At 38.3% G+C, this 27,293-nt stretch overlaps 1 protein-coding gene across 1 annotated transcript in view; it reads right to left on the minus strand.

Annotated features, from left to right (window-relative positions):
* Window positions 1-26,581, minus strand: part of LOC126187406 (arf-GAP with Rho-GAP domain, ANK repeat and PH domain-containing protein 2) — a 142,110-nt gene extending 115,529 nt beyond the window's left edge. The window contains exons 1-2 of the mRNA XM_049928471.1: window positions 24,468-26,581; window positions 5,626-5,800 (exon numbers count right to left, since the gene is read on the minus strand). Of these exons, the coding sequence (XP_049784428.1) occupies window positions 5,626-5,800; window positions 24,468-26,353 (2,061 nt within the window). The 5' untranslated portion in view covers window positions 26,354-26,581. The remainder of the gene's footprint in view (window positions 1-5,625; window positions 5,801-24,467) is intronic.
* Window positions 26,582-27,293: the final 712 nt, after the last annotated feature.

Here is a 27,293-nt window from a genome sequence, read left to right on the forward strand (position 1 = left end):
AGTAGAAAAAAATGCAAAAAGCTGTCAGATTATTACTTTATGTGCATAAACCCAGGATCTAATTACTCTACATCAAAAGCTAATTATTTCAAAATCAATTACCTTCTACATACTATGTCATAAAATTTAGCACCATGGTGATAGTCATTGGCTTGCTATTCTAATTAAATCACCTCAAAATCTCAAAATTAATTTTCGCTAATGTTAAATGATGTCCTTTATTACATTGAATAATCAGATAGTAATATTAGAACCCCAATTGAAATACAATGGAACTGTAAATTGACTTTATGGAATCAATTTGACCTTCAGGCTCCATGATGACCAAAAGTACAAACCCCAAACATACTGATGCACGAAGGAGAACAGCAAGGGAATACCTGGAACAGAGCATGCACCCACAAAGAGGTCTTTTTGTATGGCAACCACAACTGTACATGTCCATTTTCACACAACGAAGAAAAAAAAATACCTTCCAAATTTCGAAGATAGTCTTCTGTGAAACATGCAGGACTAGCACTCCTGGAAGAAAGGATTTTGTGGAGACAGGGCTTAGCCACAGCCTGGGCCATGTTTCCAGAGTGAAATTTTCACTCTGCACTGGAGTGTGTGCCAATATGAAACTTGAAAGGCAAAGTCCCAAGCTCATGTCTTGGTCCTGTATACAGTTTTAATCTGACAGGAAGTTTCGTATCCGGTAGGAGATGAGGTACTGGTGGAAGTAAAGCTGTGAGAATGGATCATGAGTCATGCTTGAATACCTCAGTTCATACAGCACTTGGCCACAAAAGACAAAGGTTCTGAGTTTGCTCTCAGTCCAATACGAGGTGCACTCAAGTTCTAAGGCCTCCGATTTTTTTTCTAATTAACTACTCACCCGAAATCGATGAAACTGGTGTTACTTCTCGACGTAATCGCCCTGCAGACGTACACATTTTTCACAACGCTGACGCCATGATTCCATGGCAGCGGCGAAGGCTTATTTAGGAGTCTGTTTTGACCACTGGAAAATCGCTGAGGCAATAGCAGCACGGCTGGTGAATGAGCGGCCACGGAGTGTGTCTTTCATTGTTGGAAAAAGCTTAAAGTCACTAGGAGCCAGGTCAGGTGAGTAGGGAGCATGAGGAATCACTTCAAAGTTGTTATCACGAAGAAACTGTTGCGTTAGCTCGATGTGCGGGTGCGTTGTCTTGGTGAAACAGCACACGCGCAGCCCTTCCCGGACGTTTTTGTTGCAGTGCAGGAAGGAATTTGTTCTTCAAAACATTTTCGTAGGATGCACCTGTTACCGTAGTGCCCTTTGGAACGCAATGTGTAAGGATTACGCCCTCGCTGTCCCAGAACATGGACACCATCATTTTTTCAGCACTGGCGGTTACCCGAAATTTTTTTGGTGGCAGTGAATCCGTGTGCATCCATTGAGCTGACTGGCGCTTTGTTTCTGGATTGAAAAATGGCATCCACGTCTCATCCATTGTCACAACCGACGAAAAGAAAGTCCCATTCATGCTGTCGTTGCGCATCAACATTGCTTGGCAACATGCCACACGGGCAGCCATGTGGTCGTCCGTCAGCATTTGTGGCACCCACCTGGATGATACTTTTCGCATTTTCAGGTCGTCATGCAGAATTGTGTGCACAGAACCCACAGAAATGTCAACTCTGGAGGCGATCTGTTCAACAGTCATTCGGCGATCCCCCAAAATAATTCTCTCCACTTTCTCGATCATGTCGTCAGACCGGCTTGTGCGAGCCCGAGGTTGTTTCGGTTTGTTGTCACACGATGTTCTGCCTTCATTAAACTGTCGCACCCACGAACGCACTTTCGACACATCCATAACTCCATCACCACGTCTCCTTTAACTGTCGATGAATTTCAATTGGTTTCACACCACGCAAATTCAGAAAACGAATGATTGCACGCTGTTCAAGTAAGGAAAACGTCGCCATTTTAAGTATTTAAAACAGTTCTCATTCTCGCCGCTCGTGGTAAAATTCCATCTGCCGTAAGGTGCTGCCATCTCTGGGACGTATTGACAATGAACGCGGCCTCATTTTAAAACAATGCGCATGTTTCTATCTCTTTCCAGTCCAGAGAAAAAAAATCGGAGGCCTTAGAACTTGAATGCACCTCGTACAATGTTTTAATCTGTCAGGAAGTTTCAAATCAGTGCACGCTTCACTGCAAAGTGAAAATTTCATTCTAGAAACATCCTCAGGATGCAGCTAAGCCATGTCTCTACAATATTCATTTTTCCACAGGTTGCAAGTCATGCTTCAGCAGCTAATTTGGTAGAGCAATTGCCCACAAAAGGCACAGGTCCCGAGTTTGAAGCTTGGTCCAGCACACAGCTTTAATCTGTCAGGAAACTTAATATAAAGAGTGACTAAAAGTACAAAATGGATGCTGTTGTTGGCAAATTGTAGGAGCAAAGTCAAATATGTAAAATAGGTAAAATCAATCATAGTCAAGTGAAATCGTAAGACTAAATTTATGACAACGTGAGCCAATAAGATATCTGTTATTTATCTGGCAACAAACAAAAAATTTTCTTAAATCTGTTTTCAATCACCAAAGACATAGTTTGAATGAAAAGTATCTAACTGTATTTTCTACTATCAGCTGTCACAACTACACAATGAAGGGGTACACCATTTCCTGTTAAAATAAGTGGCAGCATCAATAATCTTCCACTGAGAGTAAGTAATGGACAAGACAGTTTTCTATAAATGACCCTGTCTGAATGCAAGACAATTATTTCGTATAACGTGTTCAACACATCTAATCACAAAGATGAATCTCAGGAGCATGAAAAAAAACTGTAAAAACATAAATACAGAGGAACAAGTAACAACCACTTTGTCTCTGTGGGACAATAACAAGAAATTATAACTAAGGTTAGTCTTGTTTCATTAATGGTAAAAAGCACTAGGTGTGCTGCTTGTGTATTAAAATGTCTGTAACATCTTAGTATTTAGTTGTGAGGAGACTGGCGGGATGGGAGACGTTTTCCAGTTATACGATGAAGCTCCAATTTTTTTTGTAGGCAGCAACTTCAAATTTTTGTGAACATACTGATATGTATTCATTAAATACAAGGTGATTCAAAAACGTTTACAAACTGACATGGCACATCAGGCATACAACAAAAATCAGTAATTACATAGAACCAGGGGACATAAATGTCATCCTCATCCTGGGTTACTAAATGGCACTGCAGCTATTTAGTCACATGCTACACATGGATGCCGACTACAGGAGATGCTCAAAGTTTTGTCCACATGCATCGAGACACACCTGACATCAATGTTGCCTTGAGCAGCACATCCTATTAAAGATAACTGGTATATTTCAAAGACACTCTGCTGCCACAACAATCCTGCCCACTAGGTCCTCCAGTGATGTAACAAGTGTTTCATACACAAGGCCCAACAGGTAGCCCCACAGGAAAAAATTGATTGGTGTCAGATTGGGTGTTCACAGTGGCCACGGCCATGCGACTGGTCCACTGCGGCCAATCCAGCAGCTGAGAAAGGTTGCTTGCAGATGTGCCCTCATTTGTCTGCTGAAACACATGGGGGCTACATAGTGCTGAAATCAAATGTAGCAATGAATGGGAGCATCATTCAGCATGTCCAACAGAACATCTTGCAGGAATACTAGATACGTGGGAGCATCAAGGTGGTGTAGGAAAATTAACAGCTCAATTAAACAGTCTCCAGCGATGCCCTCCCACACGACTGTAGCACCCTCTCGGTGCATTTGCGACACATGCTTCCTATGTGATTACTGATCCTTGTTGTATGCCCAATGTGCCATGTCAGTTTGTAAATGCTTTTTTTAATCACCCTATATAGTTACCTAATATTTAAAAATGTGTTCATTCTATTACCAGCACTGCTTTTTACTATACAACAGAGAATTGTACTCTCAGAATTCAGATACTTAAATATGTCTGGAACACACTATTATCATAAGCTTTTAATTTAAATTTTAATCCATAGATATGTCAAAGTAATTTTACAGTTTAATATCTCACTGACACTGAGGTCTTTAAGAGTTACAGCACTATCACAGTTGGAACAAAGAGAGGGGAAGAAATTCTGTAACATTTTTAAAATAAACATCACAAAATTCAATGGACGAGGTTTAGCGAAACCTACCCCAGGATTATTAGGAAGTGGTGAGCACTTGACAATGGTCTAGAAGCAATTGTCCAAAAGCTCATGGACATTTAACCACTTCACATGGCTAGATGTTCAAAAATTTTATTAGTTTATATCACTGTGAGACTATGCATATCTACTAAAACAGCATGGCTTGATGAGGATTTGAATACGACCCCATATTGGTAACTTGCTAAAGACTTCTGTACAATAATAGACAAGGATACAAACTGATGTCTACTGAAAAACACAACTTATCATGAAATTTCTGTTACTAAAGTTACGTTTCATCCATAGAAAGATTCATATTTGCTCTAAATCTAAAATCTTATGTACAAATTAACAACAAAAATGATTACAGTGTATGTGCATTGAAAGGTGCTATTCAAGTTCTTTGTTTCACTTTTATTGCAAGTAACATGACTCTCCATCCCAGTTTCATCTTACACTTTATAAATGCTATAAATTCATTTGGCTAAAGTGCAGTTACAGTGTCAGCAGCTCTAGCTTTGCGTGTTGATGTTGGCAATAAGTTAACATTGCTCATAGCCAATAGGGTTATATTATACAGTACGCAATTAGAATCACTGAATCTTATGATTTCTTTCAGCAGAAAACATGAATTGATTACATTTACCAGAAAAACTTTTCCTGATCTGGTTATTAACAATCTGGTTCATTACCGAATTTCGTATTTATTTGGTGAATGGAATAAAATAGATATGCAGATAGACTGCCCTGTAGCAAAGCCTAATGCCTAGGTTAGGTTGGAGTGTGTCAATTTGCTTGTGAGTTGGTGAACCCCACAAATCTAAACACAAAAATAAGATTGCTATACAGACTGATGTATTGTGTAGCCCGAGCTTTTGTTTGTCACTGCTGACAAAATTTGCAATGACATGATTAAATTCTAGCCCATAAGAACAAATTACCATCTATCTTTATTTATGGAGCATAGAAAATTACAAACAAGCATCCAATTCATTACCGAAACCAACTCTCAATTCATTGCACTCCATTCCCATCATTCATAATGTGAGTTGTTAACAACATCAGCATGCAACCCAACACCCACCGACGCAGAGCAATTTTAGCTATTCACTCATACCGTTAATACCCAACTCTATTACCATTCAAACTCCCATTTCACATTTTTTATATCAAGTATCAAGTGGTAGGGAGAAATTGATATAATTAAAGCATGTGTATAATAAATGAATTCCAATGGTTATCTAAAGCAAAGACTGTGAGCTTCACCCCACAGAGTTAATTATTCCCTTGTCCAAATGGATTTAATTAAAATTTACTTATTAAAAAATAAGCCTACTCAACAATTGTGCAAAAGTGAGCCCTCCTCCCCTCTCCCCCCCCCCCCCCCCCCCCCACACACACACACATATACACACACATGTAATTACAGTGAACTACAAAGCTATGAAATATACACATGAAATTCACCTTTAAGAAACACCATCCTGCTCGTGTGTACTCTGCTGTGATCCTTGTAGGAAAAACTGAAGTAATACTTTCTAATATTTTCTGCATCCATATGCGACGCTCGGCAGATCCAGAGGTGCCAAATGTATTAGACTGGCCTTTAACTAACGTGATTTCAAAACAATCACCATCACAGCTGAATGTACAAATAAATTAGGAAATCAATATAAAGATGATAAACAAAACAACAAATTAAGGACAAGAAACTGAAAATATTTAGTAGGATAGATGTAACTACAATGAACTAAAATAATTTTTAAAAATGTAAGAAGTTCTCAAAAACAATAATAATAATGATAATAATAATAATAAATCTAGTGAAAAAAATGGTATACAAAATTAAACAATAAAATTAGTTAGTTATTTTTGTAATGAAAAGTGAAATAATACTCAAAAGAAAATCATCCAGTTAGGAAAGCATGCTAGTTTGTAAGCAAGGTGCCGTCTCAAAACTTAACAACTACCATGGATGATGTTTATTCTTAGTTGGTTGCAGCCTGATCATGAATGAACTAGTACCCCACCTAACAAAAAATTAAACCATAAGTATCTGTGCTGTTTATCAAACTGGTAGGTGTTTCAGACAGGCACTGCAATTTATTTATTTATTTATTGTTCTTCTGAATGTTTATAATTTAGTCAGTTGGACAAATACAAAACAAGAAAAAGTATTTAACAATATAATTCCAGCAATTTATCAACCCAAGCCTGAATTAGAGCAAAAAAGAGAATACATATAGAACTAAAATCTATCTCTGTCTCAAATGACAGACATCTCTAGGTATATGTGCAAAACAAAGTGATTTATTAATAAGAAAGAATAAATGAATCTGAAATATGAGGATATGGTACTCAGGGCATAATAAAAGATAAAATAAACAGTACTAACAAGGAGAGGTCTCCAGCAGTGGGATCAACTTTTTGATACAACCTCTAAAGTGATGTAGGTTAAGGTACAGGGAATCACTCCCTTCAGCCTTTCATCTTGTGGGCTTTCATTTGTGAGTAATTGAAGAAAAAAGTTTTGGATTTTGTGCGATGATATATAGCTTCAAATAGGTAAGAATTCACAAACTTTTCATGGCATAATGGTTAAAATACTAATTTCACATGCAAAAGGGGTGGGTTTGAATTTTGTCAGGTGGTTTGAAATTTTTAAATCTTAATCAAAATGACCTTGCTCATTATTTTTATTCACTTAATTGGTTTAAATGTAATTTTTTTCTATTCATTTGTCACATCATATGAGTCATCATATGGAATACATCATTTTCTTGCATTTTTCTTTCTATCAGTCTTTTTCCACTTAGAATCCTTCTTCATGTGATTTTGATTATTGTTGTGTATTAACTTCGATTCAATTGCTTCCAATTTGTCATCTTATATTTCTAACCATGTTATTGCAATCATCATCATCATCATCATCATCATCATCATCATCATTATTATTATTATTATTATTATTATTATTATTATTATTTTCTCATTTTGTCTGAATTTCGTTTTATAGTTGCTGCATTTGTTTAAAACACCATTCACACTATTTTGTCCATAGTGCAAGACAAAGTATATTTTAAATGTTAGTATGATGACAGCCATCCAAAAATATGTACATCCTTTGACCGACAGACTGGCATTTTCAAATGTTTAAACATCATGATAGACAAATAAAAATAATTAAAGTCACATGTACAAAGATTCCAAGTGGAAAAAGAATGATCAGGACAAAAAATATGAGCAATTTAAGAAGTTAATAGACTGATTAAAATGATACGACAAAGGAATACAGATAAAAGAAAAAGCACGTAAACCAATTAATCAAATGAAAATAGTGATCAAAGTCTTTTCATAAAGATTTAAAAATAAGAAAATTTTGAGGTACCTGATGAGATTCCAACTGACTACCTTTCGCACACTTATCTTAACCATTACATTAGTCAATCTGTAAATTTTTACTATTTTTAAACCTGTAGAGAATCACACAAAATTCCAAAATTGTTTTGTTGGTTACTCACAAAAAGGGACACACCAGGCTGAATGGTTGTAGGGTATGATTCCTTGGCCCTTACCCAACATCACTGTACAGATTGTTTCAAACAACTGATCCCACTCCTGGGGCCCACCCCTTGCAGAATGTAATAAGAAAAATACATACCATATCCCACACAGAGTAAAGGCAGGAGGGAAAATAGAATTAAAACACTTGATGCAGCTATTTTATTCAGACATGACTTTTGGACCAGGCATAAAGAGGGGGAGGGGATTAATAAAAACGAAAATGTCTATACACAACTGGTACATACAGGCACTCGATAAGCGGTTCATTATACTGTAAAGGAAAAGCCGGCTAAAACACAATCCAGATATTGGATAACAAAAACAAAATATCAGATTAGGACAAAAATGGCTCTGAGCACCATGGGACTTAACATCTGAGGTCATGAGTCCCCTAGAACTTAGAACTACTTAAACCTAACCAACCTAAGGACATCACACACATCCATGCCCGAGGCAGGATTCGAACCCACGATCATGGCGGTCACGCGGCTCCAGACTGAAGCGCCTAGAACCACTCGGCCACAGCGTATCAGATTAGGGCAAGATGTAAAAAACTGAAAAGTGGAATGTAATGGAGATATAAAATTGTTGTGATTAAATGGAACCAGAGGCCTTAGCTGCATATGTAAACGTTAACACACAGCCTACAGGAGTATTTCAGCACACTGAGCGAACTAGTAAATTGCATGGTTCATTCACAAAAGAGATAATACAATTAATAGAACCAGTAAAAGTTTTGAGTACATCCACACAAAAAATATATATGGGACTGTATTTGCTAACTATGGTAGATATGGCATGAATGAACAGGCACGGAAAAAAAGGACTGTAGTTTCTGACATCATTAGTTGACTTGATACAGCATACAGACCCCACAAAAGTTTCACACAGATTGATGAGATATGTTAAATCATATTAAATTGATCTATCATATGCACTTCAGTGTACTCAACATTTACATGTTTTATTACCACGTTCAATATTACCTTATAAATGAAAATAAATTTAAGAATGTAGGAAAAGACAAATTGCTACTTATTGTAAAGAAGAGAGATCAAGTTGCAGACAGGCACTATTAAGATACACTCACATATAACATACAGCATCCGGCCACAGCCTTCACCAGTAAAAGAGAGAGAGAGAGAGAGAGAGAGAGAGAGAGAGACGCATATATGTGTGTGTGTGTGTGTGTGTGTGTGTGTGTGTGTGTGTGTGTGTTTGTTTGTTTTACTGACGAAGGCTGTGGCCAAAAGCTACATGTGATTTTCTTTTAATTGTGCCTGTCTGCAACTTGATCTCTCTTCTTTACAATACCCAGGGTACCCTCCGCCACACACCGTCAGGTGGCTTGCGGAGTATGGATGTAGATGTAGATAAGCAGCAATCTGTCTTTTCCTACACTGTTGATGTTCCTACTTGGAGTTTCCATTGTTTGAAAATGTGTTTAAGATGAAGAAATTACATTGTGATGTGGATGGCGCCACAGGATTCTACAACATAGATGGATGTGTTATCCCTCGATGCTGCTACCATTGCTTCAACATCTTGTACCGATTTTATGTAAGCTGAAGGTGGAGAGGGGAGAAAGGAAAGGAAAGGAAAGGAAAGGTAAGGTAAGGTAAGGTAAGAAACTACTGATGTCAGCTGCATTGGGACTTTAAGCAGAATCAGTTGCGACAAGTGAAACAGTGTGCTGGACAGGGATTTGAACTCTGGACAAATGATCATGGTAGTAAGTATTATATTCAAATGTTTTATGTTTTTATGTTACATTTTCTGACGCTCCGCGCCCAAGAGAATCATCTCATTTTTTGGGTCCATGGAACGAAAACTGAATCTAATCAAATCTAATCATGAGGATCATTTCACTTGGGATCTCGGAAGGTACATAAGAATATTTGTTTTCTTTGTAAATATACATTGTGTATTCTTGTTTTCTGAGATGGTCTACATTCTGGAGGATCTCCACACTAGGGATCTACTGGAACAAATAGTACATCTAATCTAATCTATAAAATGGAAAGGTTGGAGAGTATCAAAAGACGCAGAAAATACGACAAGGACAGTTGTGAAATGAATGAACAGGGCAATAGACAGAAAAATGGCTGCCAAAGGAAAGACAAATGAAAATATTGGAACAAAAAGATATGTATGGCAAGAATGGAGCTGGGAATATATTTGGGAAGTGAGGTGAAACACTTGATCTCATAAGTCTTTCAAGGAGTGCTGAAGAGAGAGAGAGAGAAGTTTTTTGCACAAATAGTAGAGGACTTATTGGTAGGCACTTTATCCTGAATTAACTCTCAATGGAACAGGTCCAGTTTAAGGTAGTACATTTTTTGTTGGAATAGACAGTTTGTTTAAAGATAATTTGCTTGAAAATGTGTTCATTCTGGTTAACAACAGAGAGAGGGCAAAGAAATCATGATTCCACAATAGGTCTGCAACTTACAAGGATAATTATGTGAGCTATGGAATAAGTGAAACTTTCGCAGGACTAAGGGTGCAATTATTTTCTTCCATCTAATTTTTTAATATACACAAAACTCAAGAAGTAGAAGCTTTTAAATGTTTAGACTCTTTAACACAATTATGATGCTGCCTGACAAGAGCGCATGGAATCATTCAATATTCGTATGTGCCTGCCTAAAATATAGCCAGGATAGAGAACATCAATCACAGACTGGTGAATGTGATTTATCATATAGAAATTACATTGTGATGTGGGTGGCACCATTCTACAACATAGATTTGTGTAGTATCCCACAATGCTGTACAAATTGCTTCAACACCTTTCGCCAATTTTATGTAAGTTGAAAGTGAAGGGGGAGAAAGGAAAGGGAAGGGAAGGGAAGGGAAGGGAAGGGAAGGGAAGGGAAGGGAAGGGAAGGGAAGGGAAGGGAAGGGAAGGGAAGGGAAGGGAAGGAAAGGAACTACTGATGTCCGCTGCAATGGGACTTTAAGCGGATTCAGTGGTGACAAGTGAAACAGTGCGCTGGACCGGGATTCGAACCCTGGATCTCCCTGCTGACAAGGCAAACACAGTGTTTATCGCAATTGCACAGACTATCTCGGCCCGCCTCTCAGTCGATCCACATTCTCACCTAACACCACCACTCTGCAGTCCCCATCCATGTCCTTCATGCTCACTACTTTGAGATTCCCACAGGAGTTTGAATGTAATTGTGGATCCACAATAAACATGCAGGATTCATTGCACATCAAGGGGAATGAACTATATGAATGAGTGGTGTCTGTCCGAAAGAACATATACCATGCATTCATATAACCTTCTAGCAACTTCAGGACCACAGATGAGAACTTCCGTCACATTAACTGTCTCAATCACTTTTCAAATTCACCTTAATTTGTCTTCATTCACCCACAAAGCACCACAGTTACTATGCAGTATAATCCTCTAGAGGATTCACAAAACACAATACACTCTCCAGCACCTTTCACCCATTCCCCTCCTCCTTCCATATGCCTAGAAATTAACTTCTTATTTATCAATATTAATTGGTGATAGCTTTTGACTAATTCCATATACTTCATGTGTCTGACTTCATTGGTGCATGTATCAAAATACTCCTGTCTGAAACACTGTGTGACTACCCTAGGCAGATTAACTAAAGTGTTCAATGCTGGTTCACTAACTCACAACCTAACTGTCACCTTTCAACCTAATCTGTGTATACCTCAGACTACACTACAGATCAGTACTTCACCACAACTAAGACATTTATCCAGATTGATTGGCTTTACCAACTCTCAGTTCCTTTCAGTCTAAAACTAAACTATACCTTGAGCTACTGTAGGTCAGCCTGTCACCACAATCTAATTTCAAAATGTAATACAGATGAAAAAAATTGTCGGTGTTTGTTCTTCTTCCTATTTTAGCATGTATGACCTTGCATGTCACATCACCATTACATCACAGGACAAAACTGCCTAGCATGAAGAGGTTCAAGGTTCAATTGATACTCTCCCCTCCCCCCCCCCCCCCCCCCCAGATCAAGATTGTAACAATCTACAACTCTGTTATGATGCAGCCTCAATTTTCAACCAACATTCTGACGCCCCCCCCCCCTTCTTTTTTTCTTTTTTGTGGCTGTGTTAGTTTTTCAACTGACAGTTTTCACGCACCGAGGCTGTTCACACCAGTGAAATCACTTCTACTTTTATCCAAACACATATAATACCTCTTAATTATTTGATAACCATAATATTAACTCAGGCACTGCATGCATGATGCATCTGAATTCAAACAAGGAACACTAATGTTTAATCTTACAATGAAGAATGAAAGAAACAGGTGTAAAAAGATATCACTAATTATTATATTACTGGTCATATTACATAGCACCAAGCCTACAGTTAAAAACTAAATAGAAACTTCTTAGAAGTTAGAAAAGTTAAATCTGAAAGTATGAGTCCCCTCTCAACTTCTGCTTACTGTTGTCAGGGTGAAGGAAGTTCCAAGCAATAGTGAATAAAATCTATTTCTTTACATAAATTGGCTCACATTTGGTGTTTCCATTTTAAACCTTGTTGTATTTTCTCTTTCTATATGCACTGGCAAAAAGTTAGTCTTCTTTGTATAAACTGATCACATAGTGGTCATATAGGCAATTTTCTTTAGCAAATTAACTGAAGTTCTGGACAATGTTACAACTATCAAAAATAAGATAATTTCATGTGAAACGATGAGTATCACAAAAGATATCATGAATATTATTCGTGTCCTGGAATGTTACACCATAAGGAAGTTCATTAGAGATTACTTCATATTATCTATTGAAGGTTTCACTCATTTCAAAGTATCTCTCGAACCAAAGAAAAATATAGCCTAAGGGTCAGCTTCCGCTTGCTTTACATGTACGTTTACGTACAAATTTAAGATAGTTGCATAAGTATTAAGAGAAGAATTTACGTTGTTTTCATTACACATATATTTAATAGTGCCATTTCTACTGTGGAATTAAAGGTTTTAAGTTCAAACTTTTATTTCTTTTCAAAACACGTAACATTCATATTGCGCATACGCAACCTTAGGCTTAGTTTTGAGTTGTAATGTTAGTTTAAGTGCATTCTGTTGGTATATTATTAGTATATATGTATATTAGTGTTCCACATAACTTAAGTGACTCTTGTGGCATGCAGTTAATAGAATATTACTATTATTTTGTAAAAATATTGTAAAAAACGATGAGCAAGAAGTGTTTGATCTGTCGTAGGAAAGTTAGTTCTGGGGTAATATGCAGCTGTTGTGACAGATGGTTACATTGGGGTGGGGGCAGGGAATGTAGTGGTGTGGGAAGTGGGGACATAAATGGGTCTCTCCCATGATATTTCAGATTATGTTCAAGGGATAAGAACAGGAAGGGAAGATTACAGCCCCTAAGGCTATACTAGATAGTGCCAAGGAGGAACTGATGAGGTGAAAGGGACAGAAGGGTGAAGACAGGTGGAAAGTGGTAGCAAGAAACAGGGGCCACAGAAAGAGAACAGTATCTGACAGTTTCATCATTGGCACAAACAGTAGATTTGCCTTGCTACTTCAGTTAACTTATGAAGAAGCTCAGGTAGATGTAAGTGCAGTCAATATTCAACAGACTATCACAAGAAACCAATTGTGTCAACAAAAGCAGAGAGCACGAGGAAAGTTCTGTAGTTAGGTAGTAGCCATGGAAGAGGTGAGGGCCAGATCTTACAGGAAAAATTAGGTGAAAGTATCAGGCCACACGTTTTTTCAAACCCAGTGCAAGAGATAGAGGATGTAGGATCAATGTGCAAGGGTTTTACAAAGCAGTATCATGTTGTAATGGTGGGTGAAGCAGAGAAACAGTATTAATAGGGTGTGGCTGGTAAAAATAGTAATGCAATGAACCATAAAAATGTTGGCTTGGTTCCTGCTTTCATGCAGTATGATCGGCCCCAGATGAACAGCTCTATCAGGAAGGTTAATATGGAGCTAGATCAGCTTCGGGCAGCTACTTTGTCAGCCATTGGTATGGTTCCTGTTGATGGTATTGGTAGCTGGGACTTCACAAGACATGTCCTGCATCTCAATAGGAAAGGGAAGGGTAAATTGGCTGTGATGAAACAATCTTGGGGGAGGGGCAGAGTGGGGAGGGGGGGGGGGGGGGAGAGCACACTGAAACTCTTTTAAGATCAATGTCCAATGACTCAGCACTGAAGTAAATTAAGCTTAATGAGAAGCTCAGACAGGCAGGTACTAGAGATATTAAAATATCACAAGATTCTCATAAAAGTACAGTGAACAATAATGTTAGCAGATTGCGTCAAAATATCAGGAGATCCAAAAACAAAGTAGATGAGCTTCAACTTTGTTTATAAGATTTAGAAACTGAGGGTGGAAGTGATGTTACAATGCCTGTCAGAACATCATATAGTCATAGATATGAAAAGGTAAATGTAGATGGAGATAAGCTTTCAACACATCTAAGTACAGACACTACGGAAAGAGGACAAGTTTCCATATATGTAAAAATTTATCATAGTGTGAAAAATTTAGAAACTAAAATATTTTGTATAGAGTAACTTACAGAAGCATGTGCATAGGAGCTCAAACTAAATAATGGTGCTTTTATAATTGTACCAGTGTATAGGTCCCCATTGGAAAAAACTTAAGATTCTTTGTTGTGCTATCTGTCACACAGAAGGAAGCAAATTATTGTATGTGGGGATTTCAATACAGATTTTCTGAAACAATATGACAGAAAGCTTGACCTTGAAGTATTACTTGGTTCTTTCAATCTGATGTCAGTTATTGATTTTCCTACTTGGGTGATACAGGAATGCACTGATAGATAATGTATTTATAGAACAAGATAAATTTAATCAAATAAAAACTTTTCCTGTTAAGAATGGTCTGTCTGGTAATGATCCACAGCTAGTTACAGTACATGACATAGCTCCATACATAATGCAAAACAGTCCTCCACAATAGTGTGTTCAAATAATGATTTAACAATTGCTAATTTTAGAGAAAGCCTGCACAGTTAAGACTGGGATGAGGTGTACAGGGAACATGTTGGTAATTTAAAATTTAACTTATTTCATAACACCATTGTGAGTATATTTGATAACAGTTTCCCTAAAAAAACAGTGAAATATAATTGTAAGAAAACATCTAAAAAGCCGTGGGTTATTAAAGGGATAAAAATATCTTGTAAACAGTAAAGGGAAATGTATCTTACAGCTAGGAGGAGTTATGATCCAGAAACAGTTACACTGTGTCTGAGATTAGCACCTCTGATAATAAAATTAAAACAATTTGGAATATTGTTCAAAGGGAAACAGGGCAACAATGAGTACTGGAGGACTGAGTTTTTACTAAACTCAATGAAAAGTTTGTTAACAAAAAATCAGATGTAAAAAACAAGTTTAATAATCATTTTTTAAGTATTAAAGAAAAAATTGGATCCAGCTATTCATTAGAAAGTGCAGGGCAGTATATGGAAGAGGCAATACCTAAGCACTTTGATAAAACTGAAATTCAACTCACCTCTCCAACAGAAATCTGGAAAATAATAAACACGCTCAAAAGTAAAAGCTCGCATGGAATTGATGGCATTTCCAACAGAATACCAAAAGCTTGTTCCCAACAGATAAGTAGGATTCTCAGTCACATACATAATAGCTCACTGAAACAGGGCATTTTTTCCAGATAGACTGAAATAGGCTATTGTTAAACCATTGCATAAAAAAAGGACAGGTCTGATGCTAACAACTACTGCCCTGTCTCACTTCTGATAGCTTTATCAAAATTCCTGAAAAAGTAATGTATTCAAGAGTAACATCACAATTTGTAAAAATGAAGTACTAATAAAATGTCAGTTTTGTTTTCAGAAAGGCCTTTCAACGGAAAATGCTATATATGCTTTCAATGAGCAAATATTAAATGCTCTGAATAACCAAACATCGCCCATTGGAATATTTTGTGACCTCTCAAAGGCTTTTGACTGTGTGAATCATGAAATTCTTCTAGATAACCTGAAGTATTGTGGTGTGAGTGGGACAGTGCACAAATGGTTTAATTCATATTTAACTGGAAGAATGCAGAAGGTTAGAATTAACAGTACAGATACTCTGCAAAAATCAGCAGCGTCCTCTAACTGGGGAGGTATCAAGAATGGTGTCCCACAGGGTCCGATCTTTGGCCCCTTACTGCTCTTAAAATAGATTAATCCCTTGCCACTCTATATTCATGGAGATGCAAAGTTAGTTCTTTTTGCTGATGATACAAGTATAGTAATCATACCCAACAACTGAGATTCAGCAGAGGAATTGTAAACAATGTCCTTCAGAAAATCAGTCTACATCTACATCTAAATCTACATAGATACTCTGCAAGCCACAGCATGGAGCGCTGCGGAGGGTACCCTGTTCCACTTGCAAACAGAGCAAGCGAAAAATGATTGTCTGCATGCCTCCATATGAGCCCTAATTTCTCATATTTTACCTTCTTGGTCCTTAGGTGCAATGTATGTTGGTGGCAGTGGAATCATTCCATAGCCAACTTCAAATGCTGGTTCTGTAAATTTTCTCAATAGAGTTTCTTTAAAAGAAAATCGACCTCCCTCCAAGTATTCCCATTTGATGCCCTGAAACATCTCCGTAGCTCACCTATGAATTTCTTCAATGTCTTCCTTCAGTGCAACCTAGTACCGATCCCAAACACTCAAGCAGTACTCAAGAATAGGTCCCACCAGCATCCTATAAGCGGGGTCCTTTACACATAAAACACTCTTTCCTAAAATTCTCCCAATAAACTGAAGTGGATCATTTGCCTTCCATACCAGAGTTCTCACATACTTGTCGCACCGTACATTGCTCTGCAACGTTATGCCCAGGTATTTAAATGACTTGACTGTGTAAAGCAGGACACTACTAATACTCTAACTGAACATTATAGGTTTGATCTTCCTATTCATCCTCATTAACTGACATTTTACTACATTTAGGGCTAGCTCCCATTCATCACACCAGCTGGAAATTTTGTCAACATCATCTTGTATCTTCCTACAGTCACTCAATTTCAACACCTTACCATACCACTCAGCATCTTCAGCAAACAACCACAGATTGCAGCCCACCCTATCTGCCAAATAATTTATGTATACAGAGACCAACAGCACTCCTGATGATACCATTGTCTCTGATGAACACTCACCATCGAGGACAACATACTGGGATCTATTATTTAAGAAGTCTTAGAGCCACTCACATATCTGTGAACACAGACTGCAATGGGGCACAGTGTCAAATGCTTTCCAGAAATATAGAAATATGGAATCTGCCTGTTGCCCTTCATCCATAGTCCTCAGTACATCATGTGAGAATAGGACCAGCTGAGTTTTCTAAGAGTGATGCTTTTTAAAACCTTGCTGATTTGTGAACATGAGCTTCTCAGTCTCAAGAAAGTTTATTATATTCAAACTGAGAATATGTTCAATGAATCTGAGCAAACAGCAGTTAGGGATATTGGTCTGTAATTTTTCAGGTCCATTCTTTTACCTTTCTTATGTACTGGAGTCACTTGCACTTTTGTCCAGTCACTTGGGACTTGGCACTGGGCACAAGATTCATGATAAATGCAAGCTAGGTAAGGAGCCAATACCATACAGTATTCTTTGTAAAATTGAACTGGGATTCCATTTATTTGCTTTCAAATCTTTCAGTTGCTTCTATACACTAGATATGCCTATTACTATGTCATCTATATGGGAGTCTGTCCAATGGTCAAATGACATTATGTTTGCACAATTCTCCTGTGTGAACAATTTCTTGAATGTGAAATTTAAAACTTCGGCTTTCATTTTGCTATCTTCAACTGCCATAGCAGACTGGTCAACAAGGGACAGAATGGAATCCTTAGACCCGCTTAGAGATTTTACACACGACCAGAATTTTCTTGGATTCTCTGAAGATCTTTTGCTAAGACATGATGGTGGTAGTTGTTGTATACTTCACACACAGATTCTTTCACAGATGCACAAATCTCAACTAACCTCCACTTGCTGTCATTTATTCATTCCCTTTTGAACTGAGAGTGCAACTGCCTCTGCTTTCCAGCATCCACTGAATTTTGTTATTAAACCATGGTGGGTCTTTTCCACCCTTTATCCACTTACGAGGCAGGTAACTCTCCCGGCCACGCCCTACAATCTGCTTAAACTTTGCCCATAATTCCTCTACATCCATCTTACTGGAATTATGTAATGTCAGTTTACAAGTGAGATATTAATAACTGATTATTTGGTCTACCTAACAGAAACACTCTCCTAGCCTTCTTCACTGATTTATTAACTGTCGTAATCATAGTTTCTATAATGACATCACGATCGCTAATCCCTGTTCCTATACTGACATTGTCAATAAGGTCCAGTCTATTTGTAGCTACAAGATCTAACATATTTCCACTACATGTGGACTGCCCAGCTAGCTGCTTAAGACAATTTTCAGAAAAGGTGTTCAAAAGTATTTCGTAGGACTCTCTGTCATACCTCCCACAATGTATCCATAGACGTCCATGTCTATACACAGCAGATTAAAGTCACGCCAACTAGTACTGCATGATCTGGGTATTTGCGCACTATTGACTGTAGACTCTCTCTGAATGATTCTAGAAATGTCACAGCAGAATCAGATGGCCAGTAAAAACATCCAACAATTAACTTAGTTTCACCTACACCTGTTATACGTGACCAGATGACTTCACTGTCACACTCAACTTCGACCTCACTAGAGACAACATTTGTGTCAACTGCAATGAACGCTCCCCCTCCTATGCTCTCTAATCTGTCTTACCGATATACATTCCATGATTCACTAAATATCTCAGGGCTTTCCACTTCATGTTTCACAGCCAGCTCTCGATCCTAAGAATAACTTGAGCGCAAGAACTTTCCTGAAGGGCAGTAGATTCAGGAACTTTATTATGACTACTTTGACACTTTACTGATAAAATTGTGACAGTCGGGGTGTCTTTATTCTGAACACCATTTGACTTCCCTTGCGGTGAGTCGAGTGGCCAAGAGTCCATCAGAACATCTCAAACTACTGCCTAGGGCCAGTTGTGCAATCTCTGGTTAGGAGCCGGTTGAGCTCTATTCTTGGAATAGCATGAGAAACACATTGTACAAACCTGGAATAATGCGTAACCAGAGAATAAACTCGAGATAACTTAACCAGCGATTTTTGACTGGTTAGTGGGCTTAACTTTTCAAGACGGCAGGGATAGTGACAGATGCAGCCAACAATAATGAGATTTTGGCTAAACTGTTCATGAGAATGAGAAAGGGAAAGAAGGAGTGACAATGCCAATTCCAAATTTATATCCAGATTTTGCTTATCAAAGGTGGCATACTTTGTCTTGTCAGTCTTGTACGTGAGAAACTGGGGCATACAACAGACAGATGCGACTACTTCTCTGTTTTCTTAAATAATACTGTTTATTTGTAGTAATATGCATTCAATTTCAGTGCCTCATGAATTCCGTTGTGTTATTTATGTAAACCAGGCACATTAAAATGACGATTTGTATGAAAACAGTCTTCCAGAATGAGATTTTCACTCTGCAGCAGGGTATACGCTGGTATGAAACTTCTTGGCAGATTAAAACTATGTGCTGGACCGAGACTTGAAATCGGGACCTTTCCCTTTTGCGGGCAAGTGTTCTACCATCTGAGCTACCCAAGCACAGCTCACACCCCATCCCCACAGCTTCACTTCTGCCAGTACCTCGTCTCCTGCCTTCCAAACTTCACAGAAGCTCTCCTGTAAAACTTGCAGAACTAGCACTCCTGGAAGAAAGTATATTGTGGAGACATGGCTTTGCCACAGCCTTGGGGGATGTTTCCAGAATGAGATTTGCACTCTGCCATGGAGTGTTTGCTGATATGAAGCTTCCTGGCTGATTAAACCTGTGTGCTGGATCGAGACTCAAATTTGGGACCTTTGCCTTTCGTGGTCAAGTGCTCTACCATCTGACCTACCCAAACATGACTAATGTTTCATCCCCACAGCTTCACTTCTGTAGGAGGTTAGGTTCTGGAAGCATCCCCCAAGGCTGTGGCAAAGCCATGTCTCCACAATATCCTTTCTTCCAGGAGTGTTAGTTTGTAAGTTTCACGGGAGAGCTTCTGTGTAGTTTGGAAGGTAGGAGATGTGGTACTGGCAGAAGTGAAGCTGTGGGGACGGAGTGTGAGTCGTGCTTGGGTTGCTCAGATGGTAGAGCACTTGCCCGCGAAAGGCAATGGTCCTGAGTTCAAGTCTTGGTCCAGCACACAGTTTTAATCTGTCAGTAAGTTTCAAAAATAGTCTTGTTTATCTGGCGTGTGTTACAATTGCTGCAGTAGCGAAAAGGCTGTTTCATTTTATTTAGCAGACAGTGCCACAATACGCTTAACCAAATCAAAAAACCACACCAATTATGTGTACAATTTGTATTAACAGCTTTTTCTGTTTTTGGCAAAACATCAATTTTTCATGTTGCGAAACGTTTTGACAAAGCAGTAGTGTCCCAATCTCATCAATAGCAGAAAATATTGTTCCACTCTGTTTTCTACTGGGAATGCACTTTTTATTATTATTATTTCAGTTCTGCGATGTAATGAAAACAAAAGAAAATAAACAAGTGTACATGGATTGATATATTTTTACTCTGAAATCATTTGTATTAATATTTATTTTCTGGTCCTCATTTTGGGCATTATGATGCTTTTTTAACAAATATAGCTCCTTCTCTCTTCTCTGGTTCTTGTCAAGGTACTTTTGAAGCAGCACCATCTGCAACTCTGCTAAGTCTTCCACATTTGGGAACAGGTATGTTTATTCTGCAAACAAAACTGACATTTCTAAGCTGAGATGACAAGAAAAGAAGGAAGAACACAGTGAAGGTGCCAGGCCTCTGGTTACTTCCCCCTCCCCTTCCCCATACAGGTGACACACACACACACACACACACACACACACACACACACACACACACACGTGCGAACTGCAAAAGTGGATGCACAAATAGTGTTCAATAATTTATGAAAGGTATTTTCTGTATAACACCCAATGCTGCTGTAATGAATGAATCATTCTAATATGTAAATACAACAGCGAGCTAGCCAGTAACACCTATCAGAATTTTCGGTCAAAACAAGCTCCATGATGTCTATGTTGTCGCAGTTTGTTGAAGAGACTATTAAGACCAAATATTTCACAAAGCAGACTGCATTTCACAGTTGCTTCTATTTATATACCTACTTACAATTCAACACCTACCCTACAGCTACATTTGATGAAATACTATCGTATAGAACTGTTGCATCTGAATCAAACTGACAGAGTCGTCGTCCTGTGATGGTAATCGTGTATTTTTGGAACTTACATTACACAAAGGGGGCCACCAATCTACAGCCCCTGCTACCTTTTCTGTGCTTAATATTTATGTGTTTCTTTCTTTAAATAATAACAACAACAACAACAACAATAATAATAATTGTACATCTATTGCTGCTCTGTCAATATAGGTGAAGTTGTCAGTGAATTGAAATTGTTGCATATTTTTTCATATACTTTATTCAGAAATCTAGAAAGATCGCTTACTGGTCAAATAACAAATACCTGATCATTTAACTAAATTCAAGAATAGGAAGATATACATATATGTACCTTACCAATTTAGTTAAATGTTTTGCACTAATATTTTCACTGAATGAGACTGCAAAAGTTCTCGTGTTTCTTACTGTACACTTGAACTCATTCACAGTATCTACCAACCTCAAGGTACCATCAAATGAAAAGTTTTGCAATCTGGAATTTTATCACTCATGTTTGACACACTGTTTCTTCAGATGACAACTTCATAAATATGAAATTACATACGCAAAAATACCCAGTGTGCTCTTCAGTTGTTGCCAACTTAACTCGACATGAACACTATTCCAGGAATAACTAACCGAGGAATAAAATGGTGACATACAACACACACTCCAAGTTAACCAGTGGTTAACCTGTTCCTCAGTTAGCCAGCCCTGGATTTATCCCAGGATTGTACAACTGGCCCCCCGCCTAAAAACCCTCATGCGCACTCCACAGGTACTCTGCTACCCGAGTAGCTGCTTCCTTTGTGTAGCACACCCCTGACGTATTAAGGGAAGTCCTACAAATCCCCACATGATAACAAGTCTAGAAATTTGCAGCGAAGACCATCACAGTCAACAAAACCTTTGTTTGAGACCCTCCACTCGGCTCCAAACCAAAGGACCCTGATTAACTCTGGAAGTGATGCTGCAAATTGTGAGCTCTGCTTGCAGCCCGCGCATGAGGGCAGCAGTCTTCACCATCTCCACCAGCCACCTATATGAACTGAGGATCACCTCAGAACCCATGTGACAGGTGGTGTTGGTGCTGATGTGAGCCCATTACATGCAGACGACTGCACCCTGCATGCTCAATAGCCACAGGCAAGGCCGTGTTCATGTCTCAGATGAGGCCCCCTGGCAGACATATCGTGTGCACAATGGCTTTCTGGCCCCCTGGCAGACATATCGTGTGCACATTGGCTTTCTTTCCAGCCCTGAATGGTATCTGCCTAAGGGGCTCCATAATGCACCTAACATTGGACCTCCCCATAACTAGTAAATCCCCCCCCCCCCCCCCGCCCCCGTGCCTGCTAGGACCCTCCTGAAGGAGCGGCTGCCTGTCGAGTCACAAGGTAAATGGGCTAGGCCAAGCAGCCAGACTCCAAATTGTTCCACTGCCTCAGGTGACGCGAATGCATTACCACCTGCTACTCAGCTTGCAGTGAGGGCGAATCCACTACGTCGGGTGCACTAGAAGGGGCCTGCCATGTTCTCCGCTGTTTTTGATTATCTGCTGAAATGATACACTCAGCTACTTATACTATTAGAGCTATTGCAAATTTAGATGATAAACATGTCAGTAAATTACCCTGTTATGACTATTTTCATTCACTACATTCATATAGCATCATATTTTGGGGTAATTCATCACTAAGGAAAAAAGTATTCATTGCACAAAAGCGAGTAATCAGAATAATAGCTGGAGCCCACCCAAGATCACCTTGCAGACATTTATTTAAGGAACTCTGGATATTCACAGCACCTTCACAATACATATTTATTATTAATAACCCATCCCAATTCAAAAGTAATAGCGAAGTGCCTAGCCACAATACTAGAAGAAAGGATGATCTTCACTATTCTGAGTTAAATCTGGCTTTAGCACAGAAAAGGGTGAATTACGCTGCCACAAAAATCTTTGGTCATTTGCCAAATAGCATTAAAAGTCTGAGAGATAGCCACCCAAGATTTATAAACAAATTAAAATAATTTCTGAATGACAACTCTTTCTAATCAATAGATGAAATTTTAGATATAAAGTAGTAACAGCATAAAAGTAAAAAATAGCTGATTACATTGTATAAAGTAAACTTATATTCAATTGACACATTCCACATAATTATAAAATGTTGTATTCTTGATCTATGGATCAAGTATTAATATGATACGCAGTTGGCAAGCAGTGCAACAAGAGTAATCAAAAACTCTGTGTCAGTAATCATTCATGTTGTTGCAAATAGACAGCGAACACTGTGATGTAGTTGTAAATGATCTTGGGCACATTGATAATTTTGCCTGTATAGCAAAAATAAAAGCGGGTTTTGAAAAAACCCATGAAAAACAGCAAGTTCTTTTTTTTAAATGTTCTAATCTTTTTTTAAACCAAAGCTAGGGGGTAATGTATGCCAACAACAATGCAGATGCAAAATTTTCTATACCATTTAAACTCAGTTTGAAACAGATGGTTACAAAAGTAAAAACACCAATATAAATGTTCCATAAAAACAAGATGACAGCCAATATTAAAGAGTCATCCCTTTTTAGAATATACTGAATTAATATTAATGGGATCTGTGCACAAAGACAGCCTTGGATAATGTAGAAAAAAAATTGTCACTCAGTCTGGGAGAATGAGGAAAAAGACTTCTAACATGATTTTTAGAGAGCAATATTTCCATTTAAGACTAGTCATACATTATCTATCCTCAAAAAGATCTCAAACAGATGTGTAACAAAGTTACACTCTTTTCCTCACAGAAATGACTTTCTTATAGCAATCAGTATTTCTAGTTCTTGCAATTTCTCTTGGCACAGAAATGTAATTACTTGGAAAAACATTTTACACACACACACACACACACACACACACACACACACACACACACACACACACAGAGAGAGAGAGAGAGAGAGAGAGAGAGAGAGAGAGAGAGAGTGAAAAATCTGGAAAAAATTATTATGAAGCCTTACATTAACAGGCATCATACTGGCATAAACCTGCAGTTACAGACCCCCAAACACAAACAGTTGATGGCCTTCATTTCTGAGAACTTTATTGTTTTTAATTTTCTGCTTTATGTTTCTGTATAGCCTGAGCCTAAATCATAACAGATTGTGTAGAGCGTAAGATTACAACAAGACAGAGATAATTACAACAACAACAATAAAATATTTTTTCCATATTTCTAATACCAGTCATCAGTGACTGCACATTTTATTTCCTCACTTCAAACTAAACAATAATAGCCTAAGAATACCAATTTACATACTACCAGAAATAAACTTATTTCTCAGCAAGAACAGAAGCACAGCTATATAAAAAACATTATGCTTGATTAAAAAGCAATGAAATTAATTTACCTTATCTTGTGGTCCAGAACAACATGTATACTCATAACACTTGCCAGCTGAATTACATCTTTAACGACAATCATACTTTTGTCCATATAAGTGGATAATTTCCCCTCTGCTAAGCTGCACCAGCGTTCAACATAATCATTTGATTTTTTGCTGTTTAATCTATACAAGAGTCCACTGTGCAACTTAGACATCTGTGGTTTCACTAATGGCGGTTCCAGGTCCACCTGTGAATCAGTTTCATAAAACAAAGAAGCTTCTTGCTTTTTTGTCTTCTCAAGTTTATTGTTACGTCTTGTGAGAGTGGGTGACCAGGAAGAGTCTGATACAAATTTCATAGCATTTTTCATGCTTGACCACCTTACCAATGATTTTCTCGATTTGACTGGTGTACTGACTACTTGAGAAACAGAGTCATCCACAGATCTCTCCTCTGGTGCTTGGTCAACTATCAATACAGTTTCTATTGATGCAGGAACATTCCTGCTTATATTCTGATAATCTTGTTGTATAACACTGTCATCAATAACAATACTACCAGTTACTTTAGGATTAACAGTAACAGAGTCTGATCTCCTAGGTGGAATAGGGGGACATTCCTTGGGGGCTTCAGGAATTGTAGAATATATAACTCTGCTAATTTTTCCATATGGTGAATCTGTTGCTACTGCCGTTGCATCACCCAGCAGCAGTGACTGAAACTCAATGTCAGTAGCATTCTTTGACTCAGGAGTACTTTTAAACAAGGGATCAAATTCATATATTACTGAATTTGCTGGCAAACCAGCACGTCTTGTTTCTCCTTTTTTCCTGAATAAATCTCCTGGTGGTTTTGACAGTAGATCTGGTTCCCACTTATCATAAAGTTCATTCTGAACACTGAAAGCACTAGATACATTGGACTGCATAGAACAACTGTATCGGTCATCTTCAAATATTTCTTCAGGGCTAGTATTATATTCTGACAAGTCTAATTCACTAAGTAATGACGGTGATATACTACTGTTGCTAACAGAATTTCTTCCGCTGACAAGGCTCTCGTCAAAAATGCTTGCAATGTCATGTCTAGACTTACTGTCATGTGCCATCTCTGAACATTTTGATGAACCGGATGATGGCAATGTATCAGATATGGACAACTTTCTAAGTGCTGCCTGAACATCGTTGTTTCCCAACATACTTTTAGCTGTCACAATTCTTCTATTTGAGATTGATACCTCCTCATAAACAGAGGCACTGTCTGGGCAAGATGCTGCACTACTACATCTGATACATTCCTCATCTGCTAGACTTGAATGGCTCAACACCGACTGAACTTCATCATACACAGATTCATCAGGTAATGGGGGCGGGGGATATATGGGTGGAGGAGCGTTAAATGACTGAAAATCGTCATCATTTGGTTCACATAGGTTAACTAATGTCTCAGCTGAATCATCCGCGACCAACGGTGACTTAAAAGAAATTGACTGAAAAATATTTTCGGCAGGAAGTGAATGACTCCTCTCTACTTTGGGTTCTTCCACACCGACATCGGTGTTTTTACCAAGAGAATGCACTGTTAATCTTTTGCCAATGCTACGAAACGATTTTTCCAGTTTCAAGCTTGCATTCTTCGTATTACCAAATGCTGTCCTTCCTTTCTCCCGTACTGCTTCCGATGCAGCTTCAATTTCTTTCCTTATGGACCTCGACGACGGCTGCTTCGACGGAGAACGATCTAAATGCTTCATACTTCTGTCTGCTGTCACATTATCCGTTTCACTGCTATCACAGTCAGAACCCTTTCCTTGTCTATGTCTTGGTAAAGGGACTGGCTTTTTAGGAGCCTCGTCCTGACTTGGTTTTAACTGTGGGTTTCTTCTAGGTTTTGGAATTGGGATATCCATGTTACTCGCTAACAAGCAAAGAAAGGATGTATGACTCACGGTTCGCGTCGCGGACACAAAAACAGTTATGCCACGAAATTCACATTTTACGACACTTTTACAACAGCTCTACTAATTTCAGATAGTCAGACGAGATTTTGGTTTTGATGAGGTGGTCACACGTTTCGTTCATGATTTACACCAAACTCCCAAAATGTTTTCATTTTGCCCGACCCCCACAAAACTACATCTCTCTTGTTTACCTGTTGCGCAAATGTGACACCAACGATATTCACATCCGACAAACTTCCCAGCTGTCATTTTCCAATGTTGGTTAGCTTGAACTAACAGCTGTCTCAACCATAGAGTAAATATACTCTATGGTCTCAACCAAGGACGAGAATCTTAGGCGAAATCACCGAAGACACTAAATTAAACTCGTTGGTAAACACCGATTATTTCAAGGTAAAATCGTATTTAAGGATGATTCACACTTGACTGAACGGAATGTCTAAACATTCCACAATGTATTTCAAACTTAAAGTGACAACACAGGTCGTCAACAGGACGGGACATAACGAAACGGAACGTCGAAGTCAAGATTTGAATTCACATAAACGAAGAGTCTAAATATTTAGCAATTCACTCTGGCCGTCATGACACATCATGTCCTGTTCCGTCAAAACATTCTGTAATTCATTTGAAATGGCGGCATACACACTAGTCGTCTCGTCATGTCACGGCATCGTCAGGGTTTCTCGTGATACAGTTTTGATGACGTCATCCGTCCATTGTTGATGACGTGAACCCCAAACTCATTTCCAATCGATACATGGTCATTCGTAGATCTCCGTATTTCATTTCGTTCTCGTTTTCATTTATCTTTTGTGTTGTTCATTATTTGTAATAAATAGTTTCGTTTCATTATTTCTTCTGTTATAATTTGTAATAACTGGGGAAA

This window comes from Schistocerca cancellata, chromosome 5 (assembly GCF_023864275.1).
Source record: "Schistocerca cancellata isolate TAMUIC-IGC-003103 chromosome 5, iqSchCanc2.1, whole genome shotgun sequence".
Classification (NCBI taxonomy): Eukaryota; Metazoa; Arthropoda; class Insecta; order Orthoptera; family Acrididae; genus Schistocerca; species Schistocerca cancellata.